The following is a 20,900-nucleotide window of genomic DNA, read 5'->3' on the forward strand; positions in this document are numbered from 1 at the left end:
TCCACTAGGATGCCACGAGCCCTAAACAGATTTAATCTTGGTAACATAACAGAAAGACAATTGTAATGTTGATAAGCATGAAAGAGAAGAGAGAAGCCCATTAGACGCAGGTCCTCACAGATAGAATGAAAGGGAGTGATAATATAAAACAAGAGAATTCCTCACTCACAGACACACACACACTAGGAGTGAAGATTTCAACATACAAGTGGTAACAAAGTTTCGCTCCTTTACAAAAAAAAACCACTCACTCTTTTGTTCAGCAAAACATTGACAATCTTCCTCTTCTGAGCATCTGTTCTTTCTCCTTTGACTCACTAAACAAAATTTAAAATGCAGCTGTGCTAACTAGCTCCTAGCTGATAAACAAATTGCTTCATAGATGATACCAGCAGTCAAATATGTCAAGTACACTGTCAAGAGGACACATCCTCCAAAGTAAAGAAGTAGTTGTACTTTGTTAATTCCTGCCTCTGGTAACATGTTTCTCTCAATCACAACACTTACATTATCTAAAATTAAATAAATAAACAGATAATAATAATAAGAAGAATATTCAAACCTCATTTTTTTTCTAGGTTTTAATGATAAGATACTAATAATATACCCATCGTGAAAAAAAAAGACTGATCGGATTAAAGGGGTGTGACTTGAATGAAAACTGTGATGATGGTTACAGATTGACAGAAACTGTAACATAAAGCTCCTCACACCTGTGCTCTCAGGAGCGGCCTGTTTGGTACCCTGGGTGTACACTCCCTCTGCCTTTTTTCTAAACTGAGCCTAAACTGAGCCCTGAACTCTTTCAGCTCCCAACCGGCTCTTCAGGTTGTTTTGTTGCTTTAATTTATTTATTTTTAACAACAATATAAAATGATGCACAAAAGGAATTACTAATGTAAAAGAAAACACGTGGTTTTATTTATATATGTATATATATATATAAATATATACGGTGGCCCCTAGAGACAAAGTACGTACAAACTCCAAAGCACATTTCTAGCATTAACTGAACTTCCAAAACAAGAGCTACCTAGATCGCTTAAATTACACAATTGAAAGCATATGTGTATTGTTTGTGTATTTATACACAAGCACTCACATATATATTATATTATACAATAATTATAATTATATCATATAATACAAACAACTACTATTTACATTTCAACTTTTAACTATTTAAATTTTCAGCTGTTTCCTTTTGAACAAATTTAAAACGAAACAACACAAAACACTGCAAACCACAGCGCAATTAAATATAAATTCAAATATGAAAATAAAAAGAAGATGCACATTCTCTGTCTTGTAGGCCTGCATGAATAAACTTTCTGAATCCTTTATCATCCGCAACTGAAAATAGTTGTGGATGCTCACTATACCTTTCTAATGTGACCTTGTTGCCCCTGGCTCTCTTTCTCTCGCTTTCCCTCTGACTCTGTTCCTGTGCTATTACCGCCCCTCCCCCCTCTTCCCAGCACAAAGCACAAGGCTCACGTGCTGAGTGAAGCAGAAAAAAGTGCCAGAGGGTGAGAGAAGGGGGAAAAATCCACGACTCCCAATAAGGAGTCGGCTCGCGTCGTTCACTTCAAAGAATCGGCTCTTATAGCCGTTTCGTTCGCGACCGACACATCACTACGCCACTGGGTGCTCTCGTACAAGAAAATCGAGCATACCCGGTGGCAGTCTTGTTTCAGTTAGGTCAGTGTTGTTAGCGAAAACATTACGTGTTTTAACACCATTCTTCACGTATTTAGAGGAGGGGGCTGCAGTAAAACTGTACCGGAAACATCAGTACATTCTTTGAGGTAAGTCTGTCCGTTATTACAGCAGCTGGACTGACAGGAAAACCTGAAAGCTTATCGCTGTCATGTGGGCGCTGTCACACAGACATTCCGCACTAACTGTTTATGTGTGTCTACAGTCATGCAGTGGAGAAAGTCCACAGGATTATACAACAGACGGCATGTTTAATGTGAAAGTGAAAGTCACGGTCAGAGGGACGCTTGGCTGGTTATAATAATAAACAAGACTGCAACAAAACCCGAGGCCTCTACAAAAAACTCTGATTAATGCGTCAGCGAGCTGTTCCCGACAGTGACTCTCCTTTTAGCTGCTTACGTCACCAAAGTAACTTGTACTCAAAACATAAATCGATCAGGAGCAATTTGTGTTACGACTTTCGGTTAAAAATAGACCAGAAGCGCCATGTTTACAGTGATTCCTTTATTTGATGAAGGTTTTTTTTTAAGGCACAGAGCCTAAAAAAGAAAGTAGTTAACGGAGAACGTTTATTCCCACGGTCGACATACCCGTTATTTCAGACTGCGGCTATATGTTTTGAATGTTCCGTATTTGTAAAGTGTAAAAGTTTCAGTATTAAGTGTTCTTGTTTTACAGGTAAGATAATGGATTGCTGTGGTCTGCTAACTCTTCAGAAGGAACCAGGTACTGATGGAAAAGAAGTTAATTAAAACAACTTCAAATGTAGATTTTGTTGTTGTTGTTGTAATGGCACATAATAATACCCTGATGTATGGTTTGTATTTATTCTAATATTATTTTTCTATCAGTTCCTCTGAAGAGCATTGAGGTGGAGCTGGAGGTGAGGGACCATGTGGCTACAGTGGTCTCCACTCTGAACTACGAGAACAAGGAGGACAAACCATTAGAGGCTGTTTTTGTCTTCCCTCTGCCTGGAGATGCTGCTGTCTGTCATTTCAGCGCTCAGATTGGACAGACACAGATTGTAGCTGAGGTGAAGGAGAAACAGAAGGTGAGCTGGACAGTAAATATAACCTGATTATAAGTGAGCTTCAAAATAAACACAGTGAATGTCACTGGCATGTGTCACCTGTGCTTCAGGCTCGTGAGGAGTATGATGATGCTCTGAGCTCCGGTCAGCAGGCCTTCCTATTGGAGGAGAGTGATGAGAGTCCAGATATATTCTCTCTGCGTGTGGGCAGCCTTCCTCCAGGAGAGAGCGCCTCCATCAGGTTGGAGTACGTCACTGAGCTGGCTGTGCAGGCTGATGATGGTCTGAGGTTCTGTCTGCCTGGTGTGCTCAACCCTCGATACCAACCTCAGGGTAGGACAACTTCAGAATACTTGGACCAGAAATGCTTAAACTATATCAGTCAAAGTCTTGAACCACCTTCCAACCTTCACACCACTGACAGAACACAAAAAAAACCATCTTCCAACTTTGCCAGTCACTGTAAGGTGTGAACACAGAGCCAGATATGAAACTGTTGCCACATACAGGAAAACACATACTGTGAGAAAAATCTGGAAGATAATTAGGTCAAGTTTCAAGTTGATATTCTGCAAGAAAAAGGATTCACTTCTCATCACATTGTGATTACCAAATATAAAAAGCTGTGAAAAAGAAATGTTCCAGTCCAGTGAAAAGCTTTAGTGCATCCTCAGAGAAATTACAAAAAGCCCAAAAGCTGTATCTCAGATTCTACAGGCCTCAGCTAGCATATCAAATGTTAGATTTCGAGGTATTAGAATAAGACTGAACAAGTGTGGCTTATTTTTTAGGGGTTGCAGGAGAAAACTTCTTTTCTCAAAAAGAAAATGGCAGCATGGCTTTTGTTTTCAAAGTTGCACCTAAACCAATCACAAGACTTCTTGAAAGATGACAAACAAACCCAAAACTGGAGATATTTGACTGATTGACCATCACAGTCAGAGAAAACCAAACCAATCAGCACAAACACCTCATAAAACCTTGTTGGAACTGGTGTGTTTAGTTTTGACAGGACTGCATTTGTCAGATTATAATTTTTTTTGGAAGTAGGTTGATGCAGTGTGCAAACACAGACTCTCCCTCTCGTCATGATTTTATATCAGTAAATGGTTTTAAATGAGTGTGTTTATATGGAGTTTCCCTTATTTTTTCCAAAAGTTAGATCATAAAGAGGTTTATATACTTAACACTATTTAATTCTCGCTGACATTAAATTTTATATCACCCTAACAGATTTTTGGTTTTTTCTGAAGAAGGAATAGGCAAAAAATGATGTTTGTGTTTTGTTACCGATATGGTTCATTATTCCATCCATAGGTCATAAAAGTCAAGTTATTCCTTTTCTGTCACTTTTTCATTGTTTTGAATTAAAACAGCTGTAAAGTAGTTTTGTTTTTCCTGAGCAAAATGCTTATTTTCCTCATTTTATCTGTACTACCATGTGAACCAGAGAGTCTTTACAGCCTAAATTATTTGATTGTATTATACCTCATTAATTACATCATTTATAACCTGATGTTGTGTGCAGATAGTGAAGATCCATTATTCCAGGTGACTTCTGTTCCAGCCTCTCTGGTGCCCTACAGTCTGTCTTTTTCTGCCCGAGTGTCCTCTCCTCGTCTAGTCTCTAAAGTAGAGTCCAACTGCTCCCTGGACCCTCTGCAGTACCTCAACACTGATCAAACCCAGGCCACGGTAGGTAGAGTGCTGATGTGTCTGCTGTGTTACTTGTTACTGATGAATAAATATGAATGTGTTTGTGGTGTTCAGGTCAAGCTGGCTGCAGGACACAAGTTTGACAGAGATGTTGAACTGCTGATTTATTACAAAGACGCCCACCAGCCCACTGCTGTGGTGGAGGCAGGACAGGCCTCTGCTGAGCCGGGTGAGAGCAAATGAGAGAAGTCATTAGTTTGCAAATAAAAATTGTTCTTCTTCAACCTAATAGTTAATTGTGTTGGAGCTATTATAAAATGTAAACTTGACATTTTTCTGTCCTTTTCATGTGTTTCAGGCTCTCTGATGGGTGATCCAGTGGTGATGGTGAGTCTGTACCCTGAGTTCCCCCAGTCTGTGATGTCTTCAACGGCTTCATGTGGAGAGTTTGTGTTCTTAGTGGATCGATCTGGAAGTATGGACTGTGCTACGAATAACACTGAGCAGAAGGAAACTCGGATCAGCAGTGCCAAGGTATTTATGATGTGGTGTTAGTGTTACAAAATATTTCCTTAAATTGTTCCTCTCACACAGTGGCCTCATCATCTTCTCGCTCTTCCCTGAAGGACACTCTGCTGCTCCTGTTGAAGAGCTTACCAATGGGCTGCTATTTCAACATTTACAGTTTTGGGTCCAGTTATGAACACATCTTCCCGTCAGTTGTATTCATATGATCTCAGTGATATCACTGTAAATGTGTGATAAGATATCTTCCCTGCTGTTAGTCAACATGTTGCCTTTGGATGATTCTGCAAAACTCCAGGTTATGTTTGATCTCATTTGTGTGTTTCTCATGGCAGTAAGAGTGTAGAGTATGGTGAGAAGACCATGGAGGAGGCTCTGAAGAAAGTTGAGCAGATGAAGGCTGATCTTGGAGGAACAGAAATCCTGGAGTCGCTCAAACATATTTACAGCCAGCCCTGCATCCCCACTCAGCCTAGACAGGTAACACACACACACACACACACACACACTTTAATAATGTCATTCTTTAGTCTTTCTTTTTTCTCATTCATTACTCCAACATGTAAGTTAACCATGAATCAAGCCCTGTATCAGTCGTAACATATCTCATATAATCTGCTAATTATACATGAGTTGATCTGTTGAGTGGTTCCTACTGTTCCTCTCACTCTTGCTTAAAGCTTCTTCTCTTTGTTTTTACTTGTTAAAACAGTTTACTGACCGCATACTTGATTACATATCAGAGAGTTGTGTTTCAGCTTGTGCAGTTGAAAAACTGTGTGTAAACTGTCCTCTCTAGCTGTTTGTCTTTACTGATGGAGAGGTGGGGAACACCAAAGAAGTGATCGATCTGGTGAAGAAAAATTCAGGTTCCCACAGGTAAAACAAAAAAATGTGATTATATGTGCTATATGCCAAGTGTGTCTGTTTTTAAAACAACTGCTGTATTCTCGCAAACCAGAAAAAAACAACTACATCTACACAATTCCCAGAATGTCCAACATGTCCTCTGTGTACTCAGAGAAAACTGTTGTGTTGCAGGTGTTTCTCTTTTGGGATTGGGGAAGGGGCCAGCTCTGCTCTCATCAATGGGATGGCCAAGGAAGGAGGAGGTCACGCTCAGTTCATCACAGGGACTGACAGGATGCAACCAAAAGTAAAACAATGACTCATAAGAGTTACAGCAAAAAATGATTTGTGTTTTAAAAAAAAAAAAAATTGGACAGAAGATATGATTTCAGTTTTTGTACTCATCAGGTGATGCAGTCACTGCATTTTTCTCTGCAACCAGCAGTGGAAGATGTTTCTGTTACATGGGATTTACCAAAGGGATCCACTATCACTGTACTCTCTCCACCAATCACATCACTTTTCCAGGGTCAAAGGTCACTAATTTATGCCCAGCTCACTGGACAGGTAGGAGCAGCATCTTCTCACAGTGTAGATCTCTGTGTTTATGCTTGTCATGTTTTGAAAAGATAAAATTGATTTGACACTGTAATTCTGTGTCAGAGCTCAGAGGCAGCAGAGGGCTGTGTGACGCTGAAGTACAGCCTGTTAGGTCATCCCTCTGAGAACCAGCTGCACTTCAGTCTCAGACCTGCAGCAGACTCTGGGTAAATGAGCTGTTAATCTACTGGATTTATTAGATAATAACTTTACAATAGTTCACTTTGCATGTAACATGATAATTACATGGTAATTGTGACCATGTCACCATACCAATATTTTCTCTTGTCTGTAGCTTAATAGTCCACAGGTTAGCTGCTCGGACTCTTATTTGCTTGCTAGAGATGGAAGCAGAAAACAATGAGGAAAAAGAAGAAGTAAAGAAGAAGGTGGTGCAGCTGAGTGTCCAATCAGGAGTGAGCAGTTCTTTCACTGCTTTCATTGTTGTCAATACAGACAACAACAAGGAGATTCAAGGACCTCTTCTGCACCGAGATATTCCAAGTAACATGAATAATTAGCAATCCTATCTACTTCATATTGTTCTTGGGGCATTCTTATCTTATCTTATCCTATCTTATCAGTGCCTGATGTCTATCGTTCCTGTACTTCGTTTGGTGAGTACAAGGTTTTTTACCATTGCAAACACAGTACAAGTACTTCTACACACACACACACACACAGTACTCATGAAGTGTTAGACGCATACGTGTGTGTGTGTGTGTAAAATCCCCCTCTCGCCCCTGTTGGTGGTTCTGAAAGATAGGTTCATGGTGAAGCTGAGAAACGTGACCTCAGTGACTGATTATCAAGATTACATGAAGTACACTCTGAGGGTCTATTAGAAGATACGAATGCAGCAGTGCAGACAATGCCTATTGTGACCATCACTGAAATCAACTAAATGATCTACACCACGGCAGCAGTTATCGGTGAGATGGTTGTCTACAAGATGAATAGCCACCAGGAGCAGTACATGTACCAGAAGTCTAGAGGCCAAGATCAAGGCATTATGGAGGGAACTAATCCAACTATCAGAGCTGCAGAAAGATGTGATGAAGACAGGGATGCCTAAGTAGTATAGCAAGCTGTCCATACCTGATGCCTTGGAAATTGCTGACCAAAGACAGAGCTATTATATTATTATGTTAGATTTATAGGACTTAGTATAATAACCATGGTAATCGGAGCACTCAGTGCAGTGACCCCCAAGATAGGTGAGTGGCTCCAGCAGATCCCAGGAACATTATTTGAGCTCTCTGTCCAGAAGAGCACAGTCCTGGGAACAGCAAAGATACTATGTAAAGCACCTGAGCTTGAAGGCTAGACTGCCCTCAAAACTAGTGGGGAATTTATATGTATATTACATAAAAAAGAGAAGCTCTATATTTGGAGACTTCAAATGGCATTTTCAATTTACCCTATTTGGTGCTTAAATCTTTGTTTTAAATCTTATCTTATCTTATTAGTGGCTGCACACTAGGGCTGCCACAAACAATTATTTTGATAGTCGACTAGTCACCGATTATTTTTGCGATTAGTCGACTAATCAGATCATCATCCATTGGACGTAAAACTACAGCTTATTGCACCAACAGCATCTGCTCTTATATAACTATCATTAGCTTACAGCTTTGAGTGCTTAAGGTCTGTGCTAACTAAAAATAAAGACAAGATGATAGTTTGTTAAATTTTAATGAAATTTGCAGATTGTTTCGGTGAAGTTTAATAAACTCCTTGCTATCTAAAATATAACAGGACACCGGAGTATATTCTCGAGTATCTCACACTTCTGATAATCAGTTGTCTGCTTGACGTTTATTCAGCTGTGTAAAACTATAACTTGAACCTCAGCCAAACCGATTTACTCAGGAACAAATAAAATACAAAAAAAAAGCCAAACAATAACATTTTAAAGTTATCTAAGTGACTTATGTATGTTTAACCTGAGTAGTGAAAGACGGCGGTGGGTTTGAAAACAATTTGCAGGGAGTCCGGTGTTCTCACGGCGCTAGTGAGCCTTGCCCCCCCGCTAGCTATCGAGCTGGTGGGTAACAGACGTCTCCGAAAACGTCGGAGCGCTTTTGAAAATATGTGGTGTCTTGATAAACTGAGCAGATATATGTTAAACGTTTATTTTGTGACCCAGAAAGAATAATAAGAGTAATAATAAAACTAACTAGCTGCCGCCATTGTTGGAAACTGAGCTGGGCTGCGCTATGAATTCTGGGACACAGCTTCTTCTTCTTCGGGGTTTAACGGCAGCTGGCATCCTTGTACATGCAGTGCTGCCATCTTTTGTTTCAGTCCGTTATTACACTCTTAAATCCTACTACTCATTCCTGCGTCTTTTGTGATCTTACAAAGCTTCAAACGACGCGCTGACTATTAAATTACTCGTCAACGATTTTGATAGTCAACGTAATCGTGACTAGTCGACTAATTGTGGCAGCCCTACCGCACACTATCGTTCCCCTGTTTCGCTCGGGGAGTTCAAGGTTTTTTACCATTGCAAACACAGTACAAGTACTTCTACACACACACATACACACACACACACGTGTGTGTAAAATTGGCTGGCTGAAGAAGCTGACTGCACTCCATGTGCGTCTGGCTGCACAAATGAACCAGCTACTAGTCAATGACACTTGTAATGGCTAAACAAAGGCCTGATTCCCAAGGACCCCCAGGAGAAACCAGTCCCATCCAACTACTGGCCGTTAACCTGCCTCAGTACCACATGGAAGCTCCTGTCAGGCATCATAGTGGCAAAGATGAATAGGAACATGGATCAATACATGAGTGGGGCACAAAAAGGAATAGACAGGAATACCAGAGGAGCGAAACACCAGCTACTGGTTGACAGAGCAGTCACCCGAGACTGCAACACTAGGCTTATCAACATGTGCACTGCCTGGATTGATTATAAGAAGGCCTATGACGCGATGCCCCACAGCTGGATCCTGTAATGCCTAGATCTATACAAGCTCAACAGGACCCTAAGAGCCTTCATCAGAAACTCAATAGGGATGTGGTGTACAACAGTAGAGGCCAACTTCAAGCCCAAAGCACAAGTCACCAACAAGTGTGGGATCTACCAAAGAGATGCACTGTTCCTACTGCTTTTCTGCATACGCCTGAACACCCTCAGTGAGATCATTGACAAGACTGGCTGGATACCGACTATGGAACAGAGCAATCGTCACACCACCTCCTGTACATGGATGACATCAAGCTGTATGCCAAGAGTGAACGTGACATTGATTCACCAATCACCAGGGTATACAGTAATGACATTGAAATGTCATTTGGATTTGAGAGGTGTAGTCAGATAGTAAAGAAGACTGATTGGATCAAACTATGAGAATGCAACATTGCAAATACCTGGAAATCCCACAGGCAAATGGCAACCGTATAGAGGATGAATTCATTTGAATACTGTATGCAAATAGCTGCAGTATTTGCTGTGACAGCCTTTGTAATGTGCTGTGTTACAAAGTGAAGTCTTCACCTGATAACCTCAACCTGTTTAAGGTTGATTTATACATTTTAAAGATCAACGGTGTGGTAATGCCAGGTTTTATTTCTCTCTTATATGTTCACCCTCAACCTGACTTTTTTTTTTTCATAGTCATGAGGGCTGCTCCATCCACGATTAGTAAGTAGAAGCTGAGTGACAACACACATCTACACACATGTGCATTTCTAAAATAAAAACAAAGAAACCAACATATTTGTATTTGAAATGTTAAATGTCAAACATTCACTGCACAGTTGCTGCAGTATTTATTTTCCCAGTTGTTGTAATTGGCTGTATTTATACTACCATTTATGATAAGTTGCAGGTCATGATAATGACCTCAGAAGCCATAAACGTACTGATCTAAACAGCAAATGAAATGTCTAATTTTCCCAACATTTCCATATTAGCGTCATAATCAAGCTGCAATTCCTTCCTGTGAAACTAACTTTTTTGAATTATTAAATAATTAGAAATGTAATATATTAAATATGTGATCATGTAGTTCCTTCCATTAAGAGCCATTTTCTTCTCTACTGCACAAAAGAGTAAAAATAATGAAAAAGACCCTTTAAATGAGCCAATCTGTCTGAACTTGAATGATTAAATATAGGTGGTGTTTATCAACATGTAGATTTAAATACAGTTTAAATATTGTAGTAATATTCTAACCTGCTGTAAGACTCTCAGAAGCCAGAAACGTAGTATGATGTGGAGACATTACATGTTAAGATGAAATATTAATCTGTTTTTGTCAGACAGATGAATGTGAATAAAAAGAGTACGATGATAAATTTAAGAGCAGAATGTCTGAGTCAGGTTCAGACGATCCAAAAGCAATAAATGACATTGACTTTAAAATATTTGTTACAAGAAATCAAGATTCTGATTAGAAAGGTGACAGTGATGTACATTTACATACTTTTATACTATTGTTTTGTATTTGTATATCAACAAATCAGTAAGTTAGTGTTCCTTAACAAATTCTTAAGAAATGTACTGACTCTATTTTACGTTATAGTGTGTGACTCCGCGGCGATGTTTGAGGAAATTGAAGCAGGTAAGTAAAACCTAAATGACACATCTGTACATCTATGTAAATATGTAGCTGTTTGTAGAAGGGACTGGGCCCATCCAACTACTGGACATAACCTGCATTCCTACCACATGGAAGCTTCTGTTCAGGCATCATAGCGGCAAAGATGAGTAGGCACATGGCTCAATACATAAGCGGGGCACAAAAAGGAATTGGCATCAATACCAGAGGCACAAAACACCAGCTACTGATAGAGACTGCAAGACTTGGCTGACCAAGCCCCACACTCGGATCCTGGAATGCCTAAAACTGTACAAGATCAACAGGACCCCAAGAGCCTTCATCAGAACTCTATGTGGATGTGGCGAACAACACTAGAGGCTAACTTCAAGCCAATAGCACAAGTCACCATCAGGTGCGGGATCTACCAAGGAGATGGATGATCTGTCCCCACTGCTGGTCTGCTTAGGCCTGAACCCCCTCAGTGAGATCACTGACAAGACTGGTTACAGATACCGACTACAGAATGGAGCAGTTGTCAGCCACCTCCTGTGCATGGATCACATCAAGCTGTATGCCTAGAGTGAACGAGATATCAATTCACTGATCCACACCACCAAAATATACAGCAATGACAGAGGAATTTCATTTGGACTGGAGAAGTGTAATCAGATGACAACAAAGAGAGGGAAGGTAGTCAGAACTGAGGGGATCGAACTACAAGAAGTCAACATTGCAGACATAGAGGACAGGTACAAGTACCTGGGGATCCCACAGGCAAATGGGAGCCGTGGAGAGGCTGCTAGGAAAGCTGAAACCACCAAGTACCTGCAGAGGGTCAGTCAAGTCCTGAAGAGTCAACTAAATGGTAAGAACAAGATCCAGGCTATCAACACCTAGGCCTTGACGGTCATCGGGTACCTTGCTGGGATAATAAGTTGGCCAAAGAAGGATATAGAAGCCACTGACATCAAGACCAGGAAACTCCTGACCCTGCATGGATGGTTCTGACCCCAAGTTCAGCACCCTGAGGCTGTATGCTAAGCGGAAGGAAGGAGGCAGGGGACTGTTGAGTGTCAGTACCACAGTCCAGGATAAGACGAACATCCACGAGTACACCAAGAAGATGGCCAAAACCAACCATGTGCTCAGTGAATACCTCAGGCAGCAGAAACCAAAGAAAGAGGAGCAAGAGGAGGAACTATCATGGAAGGACAGTCCCCTGCACAGCAGGGACGTGCAGAGAGGTTTAAAGGGGCGGGTGCTCAAAGTTAAAAAGGGGCACATTGAACCAGGCTGAATAACAACAACACACATTCATCAAGAATCTAATATGGGAAGGTCAGGGCTGTGTTGATCTGAGACTGTAGACATTAAAAAGTCCATAGGAGAGATGGGAGCTGATTAAACAAGTGTCATGAGATAATAACAAAATGCAAAGATTGGTGACAGCGCTTGGAACCATAAGGCAACGAAAAACTGTGACATAAACTCGGCTCTGCCTGTGAATCACTCTTTGCTTCTATTCTTCCTTCCTTCCCATCATTTCATATATCACTCTCCACTTGCTGTCTATCTGAGAACAAGGCACAACTTGCTATTGCAATAAACTATAATCTAATTATCCACACCTAACAACTCTTGCACTTAATCTATAATAAAATGATGACAGAAAAATGTTATAGCACTGCCATTAGTAGCCTCACACAGCTCCTGCTGTTTCCTCCTCATGTCCTTACCAGGCATGTCTGCACAATGTTATATCATGAGTAATATTTTTTTAAATCCAGCTAAATAAAACACACACATGCACGCGCACACAGTGACATGTTAGACCTTCTTCAGAATACTGTATATACTATGGGCATCACGGTTCAGAATCCTTACATTATTATTTATTACTAGAGCTACAATAATAAAGCAATGAGGAGGGGGAAGTAATAAATATGAAATAATGTATTTATGATGATTCCATTTGTTTCACTATCCACTCTGTGCAGGGGCAAAGCTTATTACATCTTTAAACTGTAGAGATACAATCATTTTACTGCTGTAAAATCCAACTTTTGTCTTATTTAAAATATAAATCTAATATAATCTGCTTCTTAATGTATGTTCTTTAAAATACAGCGTGTGTTTTTTAATATATTATAATTATAATAATTATTATGTGGACATGCATATTAGATTGTTTTTTAGTGAAATATAATCCCTCCAGAAAGGCAGGAAATGCCCAGAAACTTACTTTAAAACTAAATATGTTCTAAATACTTTAAAACTAAATATGTTCCCTAAAACGGTGACAGAGCTACAGACCCATGACAGCCTTACACAGGTAGCCAGCAGCTATGACCAGCACTACATGTGCAGTTAATAAAAGGACAGGTAATGTTTGTCGCGCTGTTGCACACACAGCACGCTCGTTTGTTTCAGTTCGTCAGTTGCAACAAGACAACTTACCAACGTGTACGTAATAAGCTAATACTCCTGTGTGCTACACACTACAGTGTACGCTGTACACCTACTTACTGGTTTTGTCGCATCAGTCTGTGTCTCTGAGTTAACTTGTGTTTCTCCTACAGCTCCGGACCGCAAAAAATGCGCGTGCTCTTTGTGAGCTCGTTCCCGGCTCGTAACCAGCGCGTTCTGCCGTCGAGGGCGATCATTGGTTAATAGTGATCATGTGACTGATGCAAGCCAGATCCTTTTATTTAGCAAAACTGTGATTAATAGTTAAATATTATTGTTGAGGGGCACAGACAAGACTCCGCACGCACACACACATAAAAAAATAAATAAAAAAAATTTAAAAGTTGCCTCAACAAAAGGGCACTTTGGGCACTTATCAGGAAAGGGGCGGGTGCTCAAGCCCCTCTAGCCCCCCCCCCCCCCCCCCCCCCCCTCTGCACGTCCCTGCTGCACAGTATGAACAACTGGCAGATAGAGGAAGTGGCTGACATCAAGATCAGCCACTTCTACGAGGGGCTGGACAAAGCTGGACTGAAAGACAGCACAGAGGCACTAATCATGGCACCACAGAATCAGAATCAGAATCAGAATACTTTATTGATCCCTGGGGGAAATTATTTTTTGTTACAGTGCTCCATTTTAAACCAACATTAAGACAAGACAGACAATACACTAACTAAGAATAGTACAATATATACATATATATACATACATACATACATAAGTCACTTATAAATAAATATTTGGAAAAGAAACATGTGTAGCTGTAGCAGCAAACAGTGTGTTCTGAGCACAAGATCCATAGAGGCTGGGGTCTATCACACCAGGAAAACCCCAGTTACAGGCTGTGTAAAGATGTGTAAAGATTGATTTTCTCTCAAATAGTTTAATTACAGGTTGGAGATCTCCAAAAATAAAGCTTAAATAGCTTCTGTATCTTATATCAATAAAAAAAAATATAAGCCAAGCATTAATTTATTATTTTTAACTGGCTATTAGCAGTTTTATCTGCCAATAACTATTTTGTTGTAAAGTATATAGGATGATTTCAAACATTTCAGTACTGCCTAGGGTTGGTTTTGTCTTCTAGTAGTTAGTCAGTATTGGGATTACTGCAAGTTAATTGAGTTGCACTTCTGAACGAGGACACAGACAGATTTAGTCTGGCATGCTACACATGAGCAATTAAGATAATTCAATTCCAGTCAGACAAGTGCAATGAGATTTCACATCAGTTAACCTTGCTACTGAATTTAGTGTGCAATGAAAGATACATGTTTTAATTTTGTTTGCATTTGGATTAGAATTATAGAACTAAGAATATCTGGTGTGCTTACTGTTGTGTTTCCTTTGAAAAAACAGAAGACAGATGTCTCATGGAGTTTTGCAGCATGGATGAAGGTATCTGTTTTGACTTCTTTTTTATGTATAATTGGTGCTTTTGTACTCTTAATTGTTGTTTTTAGTGTGTGGCAAACTATAAAAGAGACAGCCAGCGCGGTTCATTTTTCCTATTAATAAACAGAAACATCATAGGTAGCCCCCCGGTAGCCTATTGCAGCATTGCTAAGCGATTGTTCAAAGTCATCTGCTTCAGCCCAAACTTATGAGCTTTATCATAAAGGAATGTTTTCACTGAAAGTTCTCCTCACTCTATATGAAGGAAAGGATTTTAAATTAAATTCTGAAGACAATGAATAGAAGCTAATATGAGAGAAATATGCTCTGTCTTTCATAGTTCCTGTTTGTACTCTCACTACAACGTTCTGGATCAACTGAGGATTTTTCAGACATTTTTAAAAGTGATCTATAATAATGAATTACAATAGTGTAGCCTAGAAGTAATAAATACATGAACTAATTTTTTAGTATCACTCTTACACATAATGTTTTTGTTTGTTAGACACATTGCAATAAGGCAGTCCTACATATTTGATTAATATGTGCATTGAAGGACATATCCTGGTAAAATTTCCCACACTTTACTGGAAGCCAAGTTAATACCATCAAAATAAGTGTCTGGTTAGACACCATGTTTCTAGGTTTTTTAGGACTTATTAAAAGTTACCTAGACCTTAATATCTGTAAGACATTTCTGTAGTTAAACTAGTTGATTTGTGTCTTCTGATTTCATGGTTAATAAAGCTGAGGGTCATCTGCAAAGTGATAAAAATGTATTAATTGTTTTCTAATAATTCTGCCTAAAGGAAGCAAGTATTACGCAAAAAGTATTGGTCCCAGGACAGAACCTGGTAGAATTCAGTAATTAAGTTGTGCATGTCAAGAAGACTCATCATTTACAATCACAAATTAGAATCTGTTAGATACATGTGGATACATATGATTCAAACTACTGTAGTGCACTTCCTTTAATATGTGTACTGTTATGATCAATAGTATTGAACGCTACACTTAAGTCTAGCAGAACAAAGAGGAGTCCACTGTCAGATGCCATAACTAAATTCAGTTCAATTTGATTTTATTTATATAAGGCCAAATCATAACAACAGTTGCCGCAAGGTGTTTTATAATGTAAGGTACAATAATACAAAAAAATCCAGAGAAAACTCCCAATAATCATATTACCCCATATAAGGAAGCGCTTTGGTGACAGTGGGAAAGAAAAACTCCATATTAACAGGAAGAAACTTCCAGCAGACCCAGGCTCATGAAGGTGTCACCATCTGCTGCGACAGTCTGGAGTGAGGGTAGGAAGACAGGACAAAGACACGCTGTGGAAGAGAGCCAGAGAGGAAGAATAATTCAATGCAGAGAGGTGTATAAACACATAGGGAGTGAAAAGGGTGACTGAAGAAGAAATACTCAATGCATAATGGGAATCTCCCAGCAGCCTAGACATAGCATAACTAAGGGAGGATTCAGGATCACCTGATCCAGCGCTAACTATATGCTTTATCAAAAAGGAAAGGTTTAAGCCTAATCCTAAATGTAGGGAGGGTGTGTGTCTCCCAAATCCAAACTGGGAACTGGTTCCACGAGAAAAGAAATCATCAAATATCCAAAAAGTTATGAAATATATCTGGTTGTCAAAGCTGACGTCTTTTGTTAAATATTGTTCTTTTAATTGCCCAATTAGAAATAATAACAACTCTAAATATGACACATATATTGCAACATGTGGAACCAAATCATTAGAACTATTTTCTTACTTAACTCAGCACATTATTTTAAATATTGCTTTCAATTCCACCCAGGAAGGGCATTTTATTATGTAACTTTTCCTCTAAATTTTCCTCTTCACAACTGCCGGATGAAGAATTTCCACCTGCTAAGAAGCCACTCAGAGACCCTTTGCTACAGTTAGTCTCCCTCCAGAAGGCGTCTGGCTGCTGGCTGCTTGATCCAGCTCTGGCTGCTGCACTGAGAAAGACCAACGAGGAGGTGGAAAAGTCAAAGCCTGAAAAGGTGGGCTATTAAATAAATAATAACACAGTAATAGTGGGTGTTTGTAACGTATTCATTAAAATGGTTTCAAAAGTGAATTTTCAAAATTACACACTCATGTTAACGAACATCTGCATGCTGCCTCACTTAATTTAATATTTAACTACATGACTTCTGATTCTATACACTAGGCCAGCAGTGAAGTGTGGGCCACCATTCTGGCTCTGATCTGGCTTCATGGTTTCAAGATGGATGCAAAGGACGAGTGGGAGCTTCTGGCTGCAAAGGCTGTATCATGGCTCAGTGCGCAAAAAGGTGATGGTTATACTGAGTTGCTACAGTCGGTCAGTTATTAAGATGCTAATTGAATATTTTATTTTGTGTTTCCTTTTTTTTTTCCAGCACCGTCTGTGACAGAGTGTGTGGAAGCTGGAAATATATTGTTGGGTTGCAGTGTGCAAAAAACTGCCCTTGGCCTCTGAGGTTTTTATAAACTAACTTCTTTACGATTCATACACAGAAGCAGATTTACTTCATACTTCATCCACATTAATCTTTGCATCGTCCAACTTTATTATCTAATGTGCCTTATTTTATGCTGCATGTGTCCAAAGTCAGCTTTGTAAGAGTACCAGAGATTATTGCTTTTCTATTCTAACTTTAATGTTGCTGTTTGCTTGAAAGCATCAAATATTAAACAAATAAAAACACACATGAGTTTGGACCCATCATTCCTTCTAATGAGTCACCATGAAAAAAATAAATAATTTAATTTTAAAATATTTAAAAAGACCAACACACCTGGCCAGTTCTGTCTTTCAACACATTTTTTAATCATGGTTGAGGAAAATATGCAGCTTAAATTCAAAGTCATAGTGAAGCAAAATTCTTCCTTATTCCAATGCATATCTTTCACTTTTTAATTCATGTCATGTAAGTAAACAGCTGGACATAATTTCCACTAACAAATGAGACCTCATCATCAGCCATGTCTCACAGTGAGTGAAATCAAGGCCAGCAGAGGGAATGCATAGCTAGATTTGTTCTGCAGTCATGAGCCATCCATCACATACTCTTAATACAACCACAAACAAACTATAACTTGTTCATCTGAGTAATGGCTGCTACAACAAAGCTATTTTCAAACCTCCATGTTTTACATTTTGAAACCAGGAACCTTTGCCCAGAAGGTAGAAACTGAAACTCACTATGCAACAGGTGTGAGCCATCAAGACAAATCAAACCAGCAAACTGCTGTAACGGTCTGGTGTACAGGGATGCTCGGCTCAGCTGTGGATCAGCCTGCTCAACCACTTAACAATTTGATCGAGTGAGTTTCTGTTTTTTACCGATAAGTATCCAACCAATGACCCTTAAATAAAGATCAAACGGATTCAATGAAAGCGCATTAAAATAAACTCATCACGGTTGTATCAATGTGGAAATGAGATCAGAACATGGTTTCTTAACGGAGGGCTGCAGGCCTGGACTGGGACAAAAAAATCAGCCCTGATATTTTAGGTCCAGGCGTTACCATGTTCAGTCCAAAGTGAAAAAAACAAAAAACAGATGTGACACGTGTAATGTGATCATCAGAGAATATGATTTTTATAAAACATTTATTATTATTTTATAAAGTTTTTCTTACACTGTGCTTAGCTCCTTGATGAATGTGTAATCACATGTCTTTGATAAATAAAATATTTAATCTTGGATTTGTGTAATTTGTGGCTATTGAATAAAAGTTAGTCATGTATCCACTGATAAAAACAGATGGCTGAAAGAAATGTTTGATGTAAAAAGGAAACACAGTGTTGTGCTGTTGAACTGTGAGTTTCTAAATTACCAATGTTTAAATGCCGAGAGGAGACTAGCAGCCCTGAGTCTGCATGTAAAACATTAAACTCCATAGCAGTGATACCTGTTCTTACACAGGTATGCCTATTCTTTCTTATGGGACTTTACTGTCCCAATGAAACAAGAAGATCTTGTTTTAAAGTACATTTTTTGCCATCCCGTAATCTCAAGAATGTTTATGTTAGATTCTGTTTTTAATCAGGTTGTGATCTTAGAGTCAATCTCATAGCACTCGGCCTGTGCTTCAAGGATTCTGATAGTTAGTATGACTCCGGGGTTTTGAGAAGAGAGGCATGTAAGACTGCAAGTCTGCTTCTTGGTCCCAACTCTGGATAGTCATGTTTTTAATATGTGTTTAATAAATTTTATTTAGAAATAAATTTCTAGAAATGAGAGCGGCTCCATCTAAGGAATGTTGTCTCTCCTAACAAGACCGGGTTTCCTCTGGAAAGTTTCCCAATTATCTATGAAGCCCACATCGTTTTTTGGACACCACTCAGACAGCCAGCAAGGAGAACACGCGGCTAAATATGTCACTCCTGGTCTGACTGGGGAGGGGACCGGTGAAAACTACAGACTCCAATATTGTTTCCAAAGTTACACACAATTCAATATTCATTTTGGTGACCTCCAATTGACGCAACCGGTTATCATTACTGCCGATGTGAATTATAATTTTACTGAATTTACGTTTACCCTTAGCCAGCAGTTTTAAATTTTCCTTGGGCAAGACACTTCACCCGTTGCCTACTGGTGGTGGTCAGAGGGCCCGGTGGCGCCAGTGTCCGGCAGCCTCGCCTCTGTCAGTGCGCCCCAGGGCAGCTGTGGCTACAATGTAGCTTGCCATCACCAGTGTGTGAATGGGTGGATGACTGGTTGTGTAAAGCGCTTTGGGGTTCTTAGGGACTAGCAAAGCGCTATACAAATACAGGCCATTTACCATTTGTCATTATTCTACTTTTTGTTTTATTCTGTTGTTAAGTGTCCTTGAGTGTCTTGAAAGGCGCTTTTAAAGTAAATGTATTATTATTATTGGTAGTAGTGTTAGTAGCAGTAATAGTAGTAGTAGTAGTAGTAGTAGTAGTAGTAGACCCCTCCCATGTTTTAAATGTACTTTAGAACAGCAGACAGCAACATCACAAATGAGTGGGCGGAGTGAGTTATGGGGTCTTCACACCCCTTTTCTCTGTTCGCCATTTTGGGCAGAAGGGCTGAGAGGAGAATATATGGATATACTGGCTCACTCCCGGTGGCCCCTGTGGCTTGATCAGGCCCCTTCCGGGATGTGGAGATATTTATTATTTACTATAACTTGTGCTTATGTTGGTTTTTGCTGTGGTTTCGCTACTGTGTTATTTCCCTTTTTTTTTTTTTGGCTTGTTTTTATTTTTCCAGCAGGTGATCAAACAGATTCCAATTTTCTCTTATCTCTGTGTCTCTCTTCTCCTATTTTTTTGCTTTCCATCTCCTTCTGTTGAGCATCTTCCCAACTTCTCTTTTCTTCAGCTCAGTGTCCAATCAGGAGTGAGCATCTCTATATATGTATATAGAATATATATATTTCAAGTTTTTGTTTTGAGTTTTTGTTGTTTTTTGTTTTTGTTTTTTAAAGCAAACACTAAAACTGTCACCCACACCTCTGAAGATAAAGATTACTAATCATAAATAAAGGGAATATTATCACGATGAGGACACTATCAGAGGTAGTTCAGGGAACTGTTATACTTCATACCAGAAAAATCTTTTTTCTTTTCTTGTTTTTTTGGCTTGACTTCATGGTAGGCAAAATGAAGAAGAGTGCTTGATTGCGCCTAAGTAAGTAAAAGCTGCATGGCAAAACAACACACACCTTCACTGCAGATGCATGCACAGAAACCAGTATTTTTTGTATCTTAAATATTAAGCAGTGTGTGTACAGTAGTCAATATAATGGGATGTGTCCTAAAGCAGTGAAAGAAGAACTGAGTTCTTGCAGCATTTTGCAATATTTAGGATTTTATTGAAAACTTTTACCTTTCAACATTTGTAACATTAATGAGTAATGAAGCATTGCAGAATAATCCTGTGTTTTTGATTATTTATTGTACACTACAAGTAAACAACAATAAGTTAAACATCTGTCACATCTGTCAGAAGCTTGGATACATTTACTCCTACAAGGATTTTACTCTTATGAAATGTAAAAAGAACACTGAAATTATATTTTACAGTTTTTCACATAAACAGTT

General features: G+C 39.3%; 1 protein-coding gene across 2 annotated transcripts; it reads left to right on the forward strand.

The window, feature by feature from the left end:
* Positions 1-1,562: 1,562 nt before the first annotated feature.
* LOC146693572 (von Willebrand factor A domain-containing protein 5A-like) lies at positions 1,563-18,528 on the forward strand. 2 transcript variants are annotated; one of them, XM_085478606.1, is made up of 21 exons: positions 1,563-1,808; positions 2,401-2,448; positions 2,574-2,776; positions 2,866-3,088; positions 4,284-4,450; positions 4,526-4,640; positions 4,770-4,945; positions 5,038-5,126; positions 5,272-5,416; positions 5,736-5,815; positions 5,978-6,092; positions 6,194-6,352; positions 6,449-6,552; positions 6,681-6,889; positions 6,970-7,002; positions 10,017-10,043; positions 10,927-10,965; positions 14,773-14,811; positions 16,688-16,836; positions 17,007-17,130; positions 17,218-18,528. In XM_085478606.1, exons 2-21 carry the CDS (start codon positions 2,409-2,411, stop codon positions 17,295-17,297), a joined length of 2,316 nt encoding a protein of 771 aa, XP_085334732.1. In that variant the 5' UTR covers positions 1,563-1,808; positions 2,401-2,408; the 3' UTR covers positions 17,298-18,528. The 2 variants fall into 2 exon arrangements, with proteins under 2 accessions (XP_085334732.1, XP_085334733.1); XM_085478607.1 differs by lacking the exon at positions 14,773-14,811 and having other exon boundaries at positions 1,564-1,808.
* Positions 18,529-20,900: the final 2,372 nt, after the last annotated feature.

The sequence above is a fragment of the Copadichromis virginalis genome, linkage group LG14 (assembly GCF_057382275.1).
Source record: "Copadichromis virginalis isolate Kocher_CV1m ecotype Utaka linkage group LG14, C_Virginalis_male_GT1.1, whole genome shotgun sequence".
Lineage (NCBI taxonomy): Eukaryota > Metazoa > Chordata > Actinopteri > Cichliformes > Cichlidae > Copadichromis > Copadichromis virginalis.

What these genes read in the sequence shown, in the direction of transcription:
- LOC146693572 (XM_085478606.1), top strand. Translation starts at nt 2,409, where the DNA reads ATGGATTGCTGTGGTCTGCTAACTCTTCAGAAGGAACCAG. An exon ending in AGGTGAAGGAGAAACAGAAG is followed by an intron (nt 2,777 to 2,865) that starts GTGAGCTGGACA and finishes CCTGTGCTTCAG; the next exon opens with GCTCGTGAGGAGTATGATGA. An exon ending in AAAAATTCAGGTTCCCACAG is followed by an intron (nt 5,816 to 5,977) that starts GTAAAACAAAAA and finishes GTTGTGTTGCAG; the next exon opens with GTGTTTCTCTTTTGGGATTG.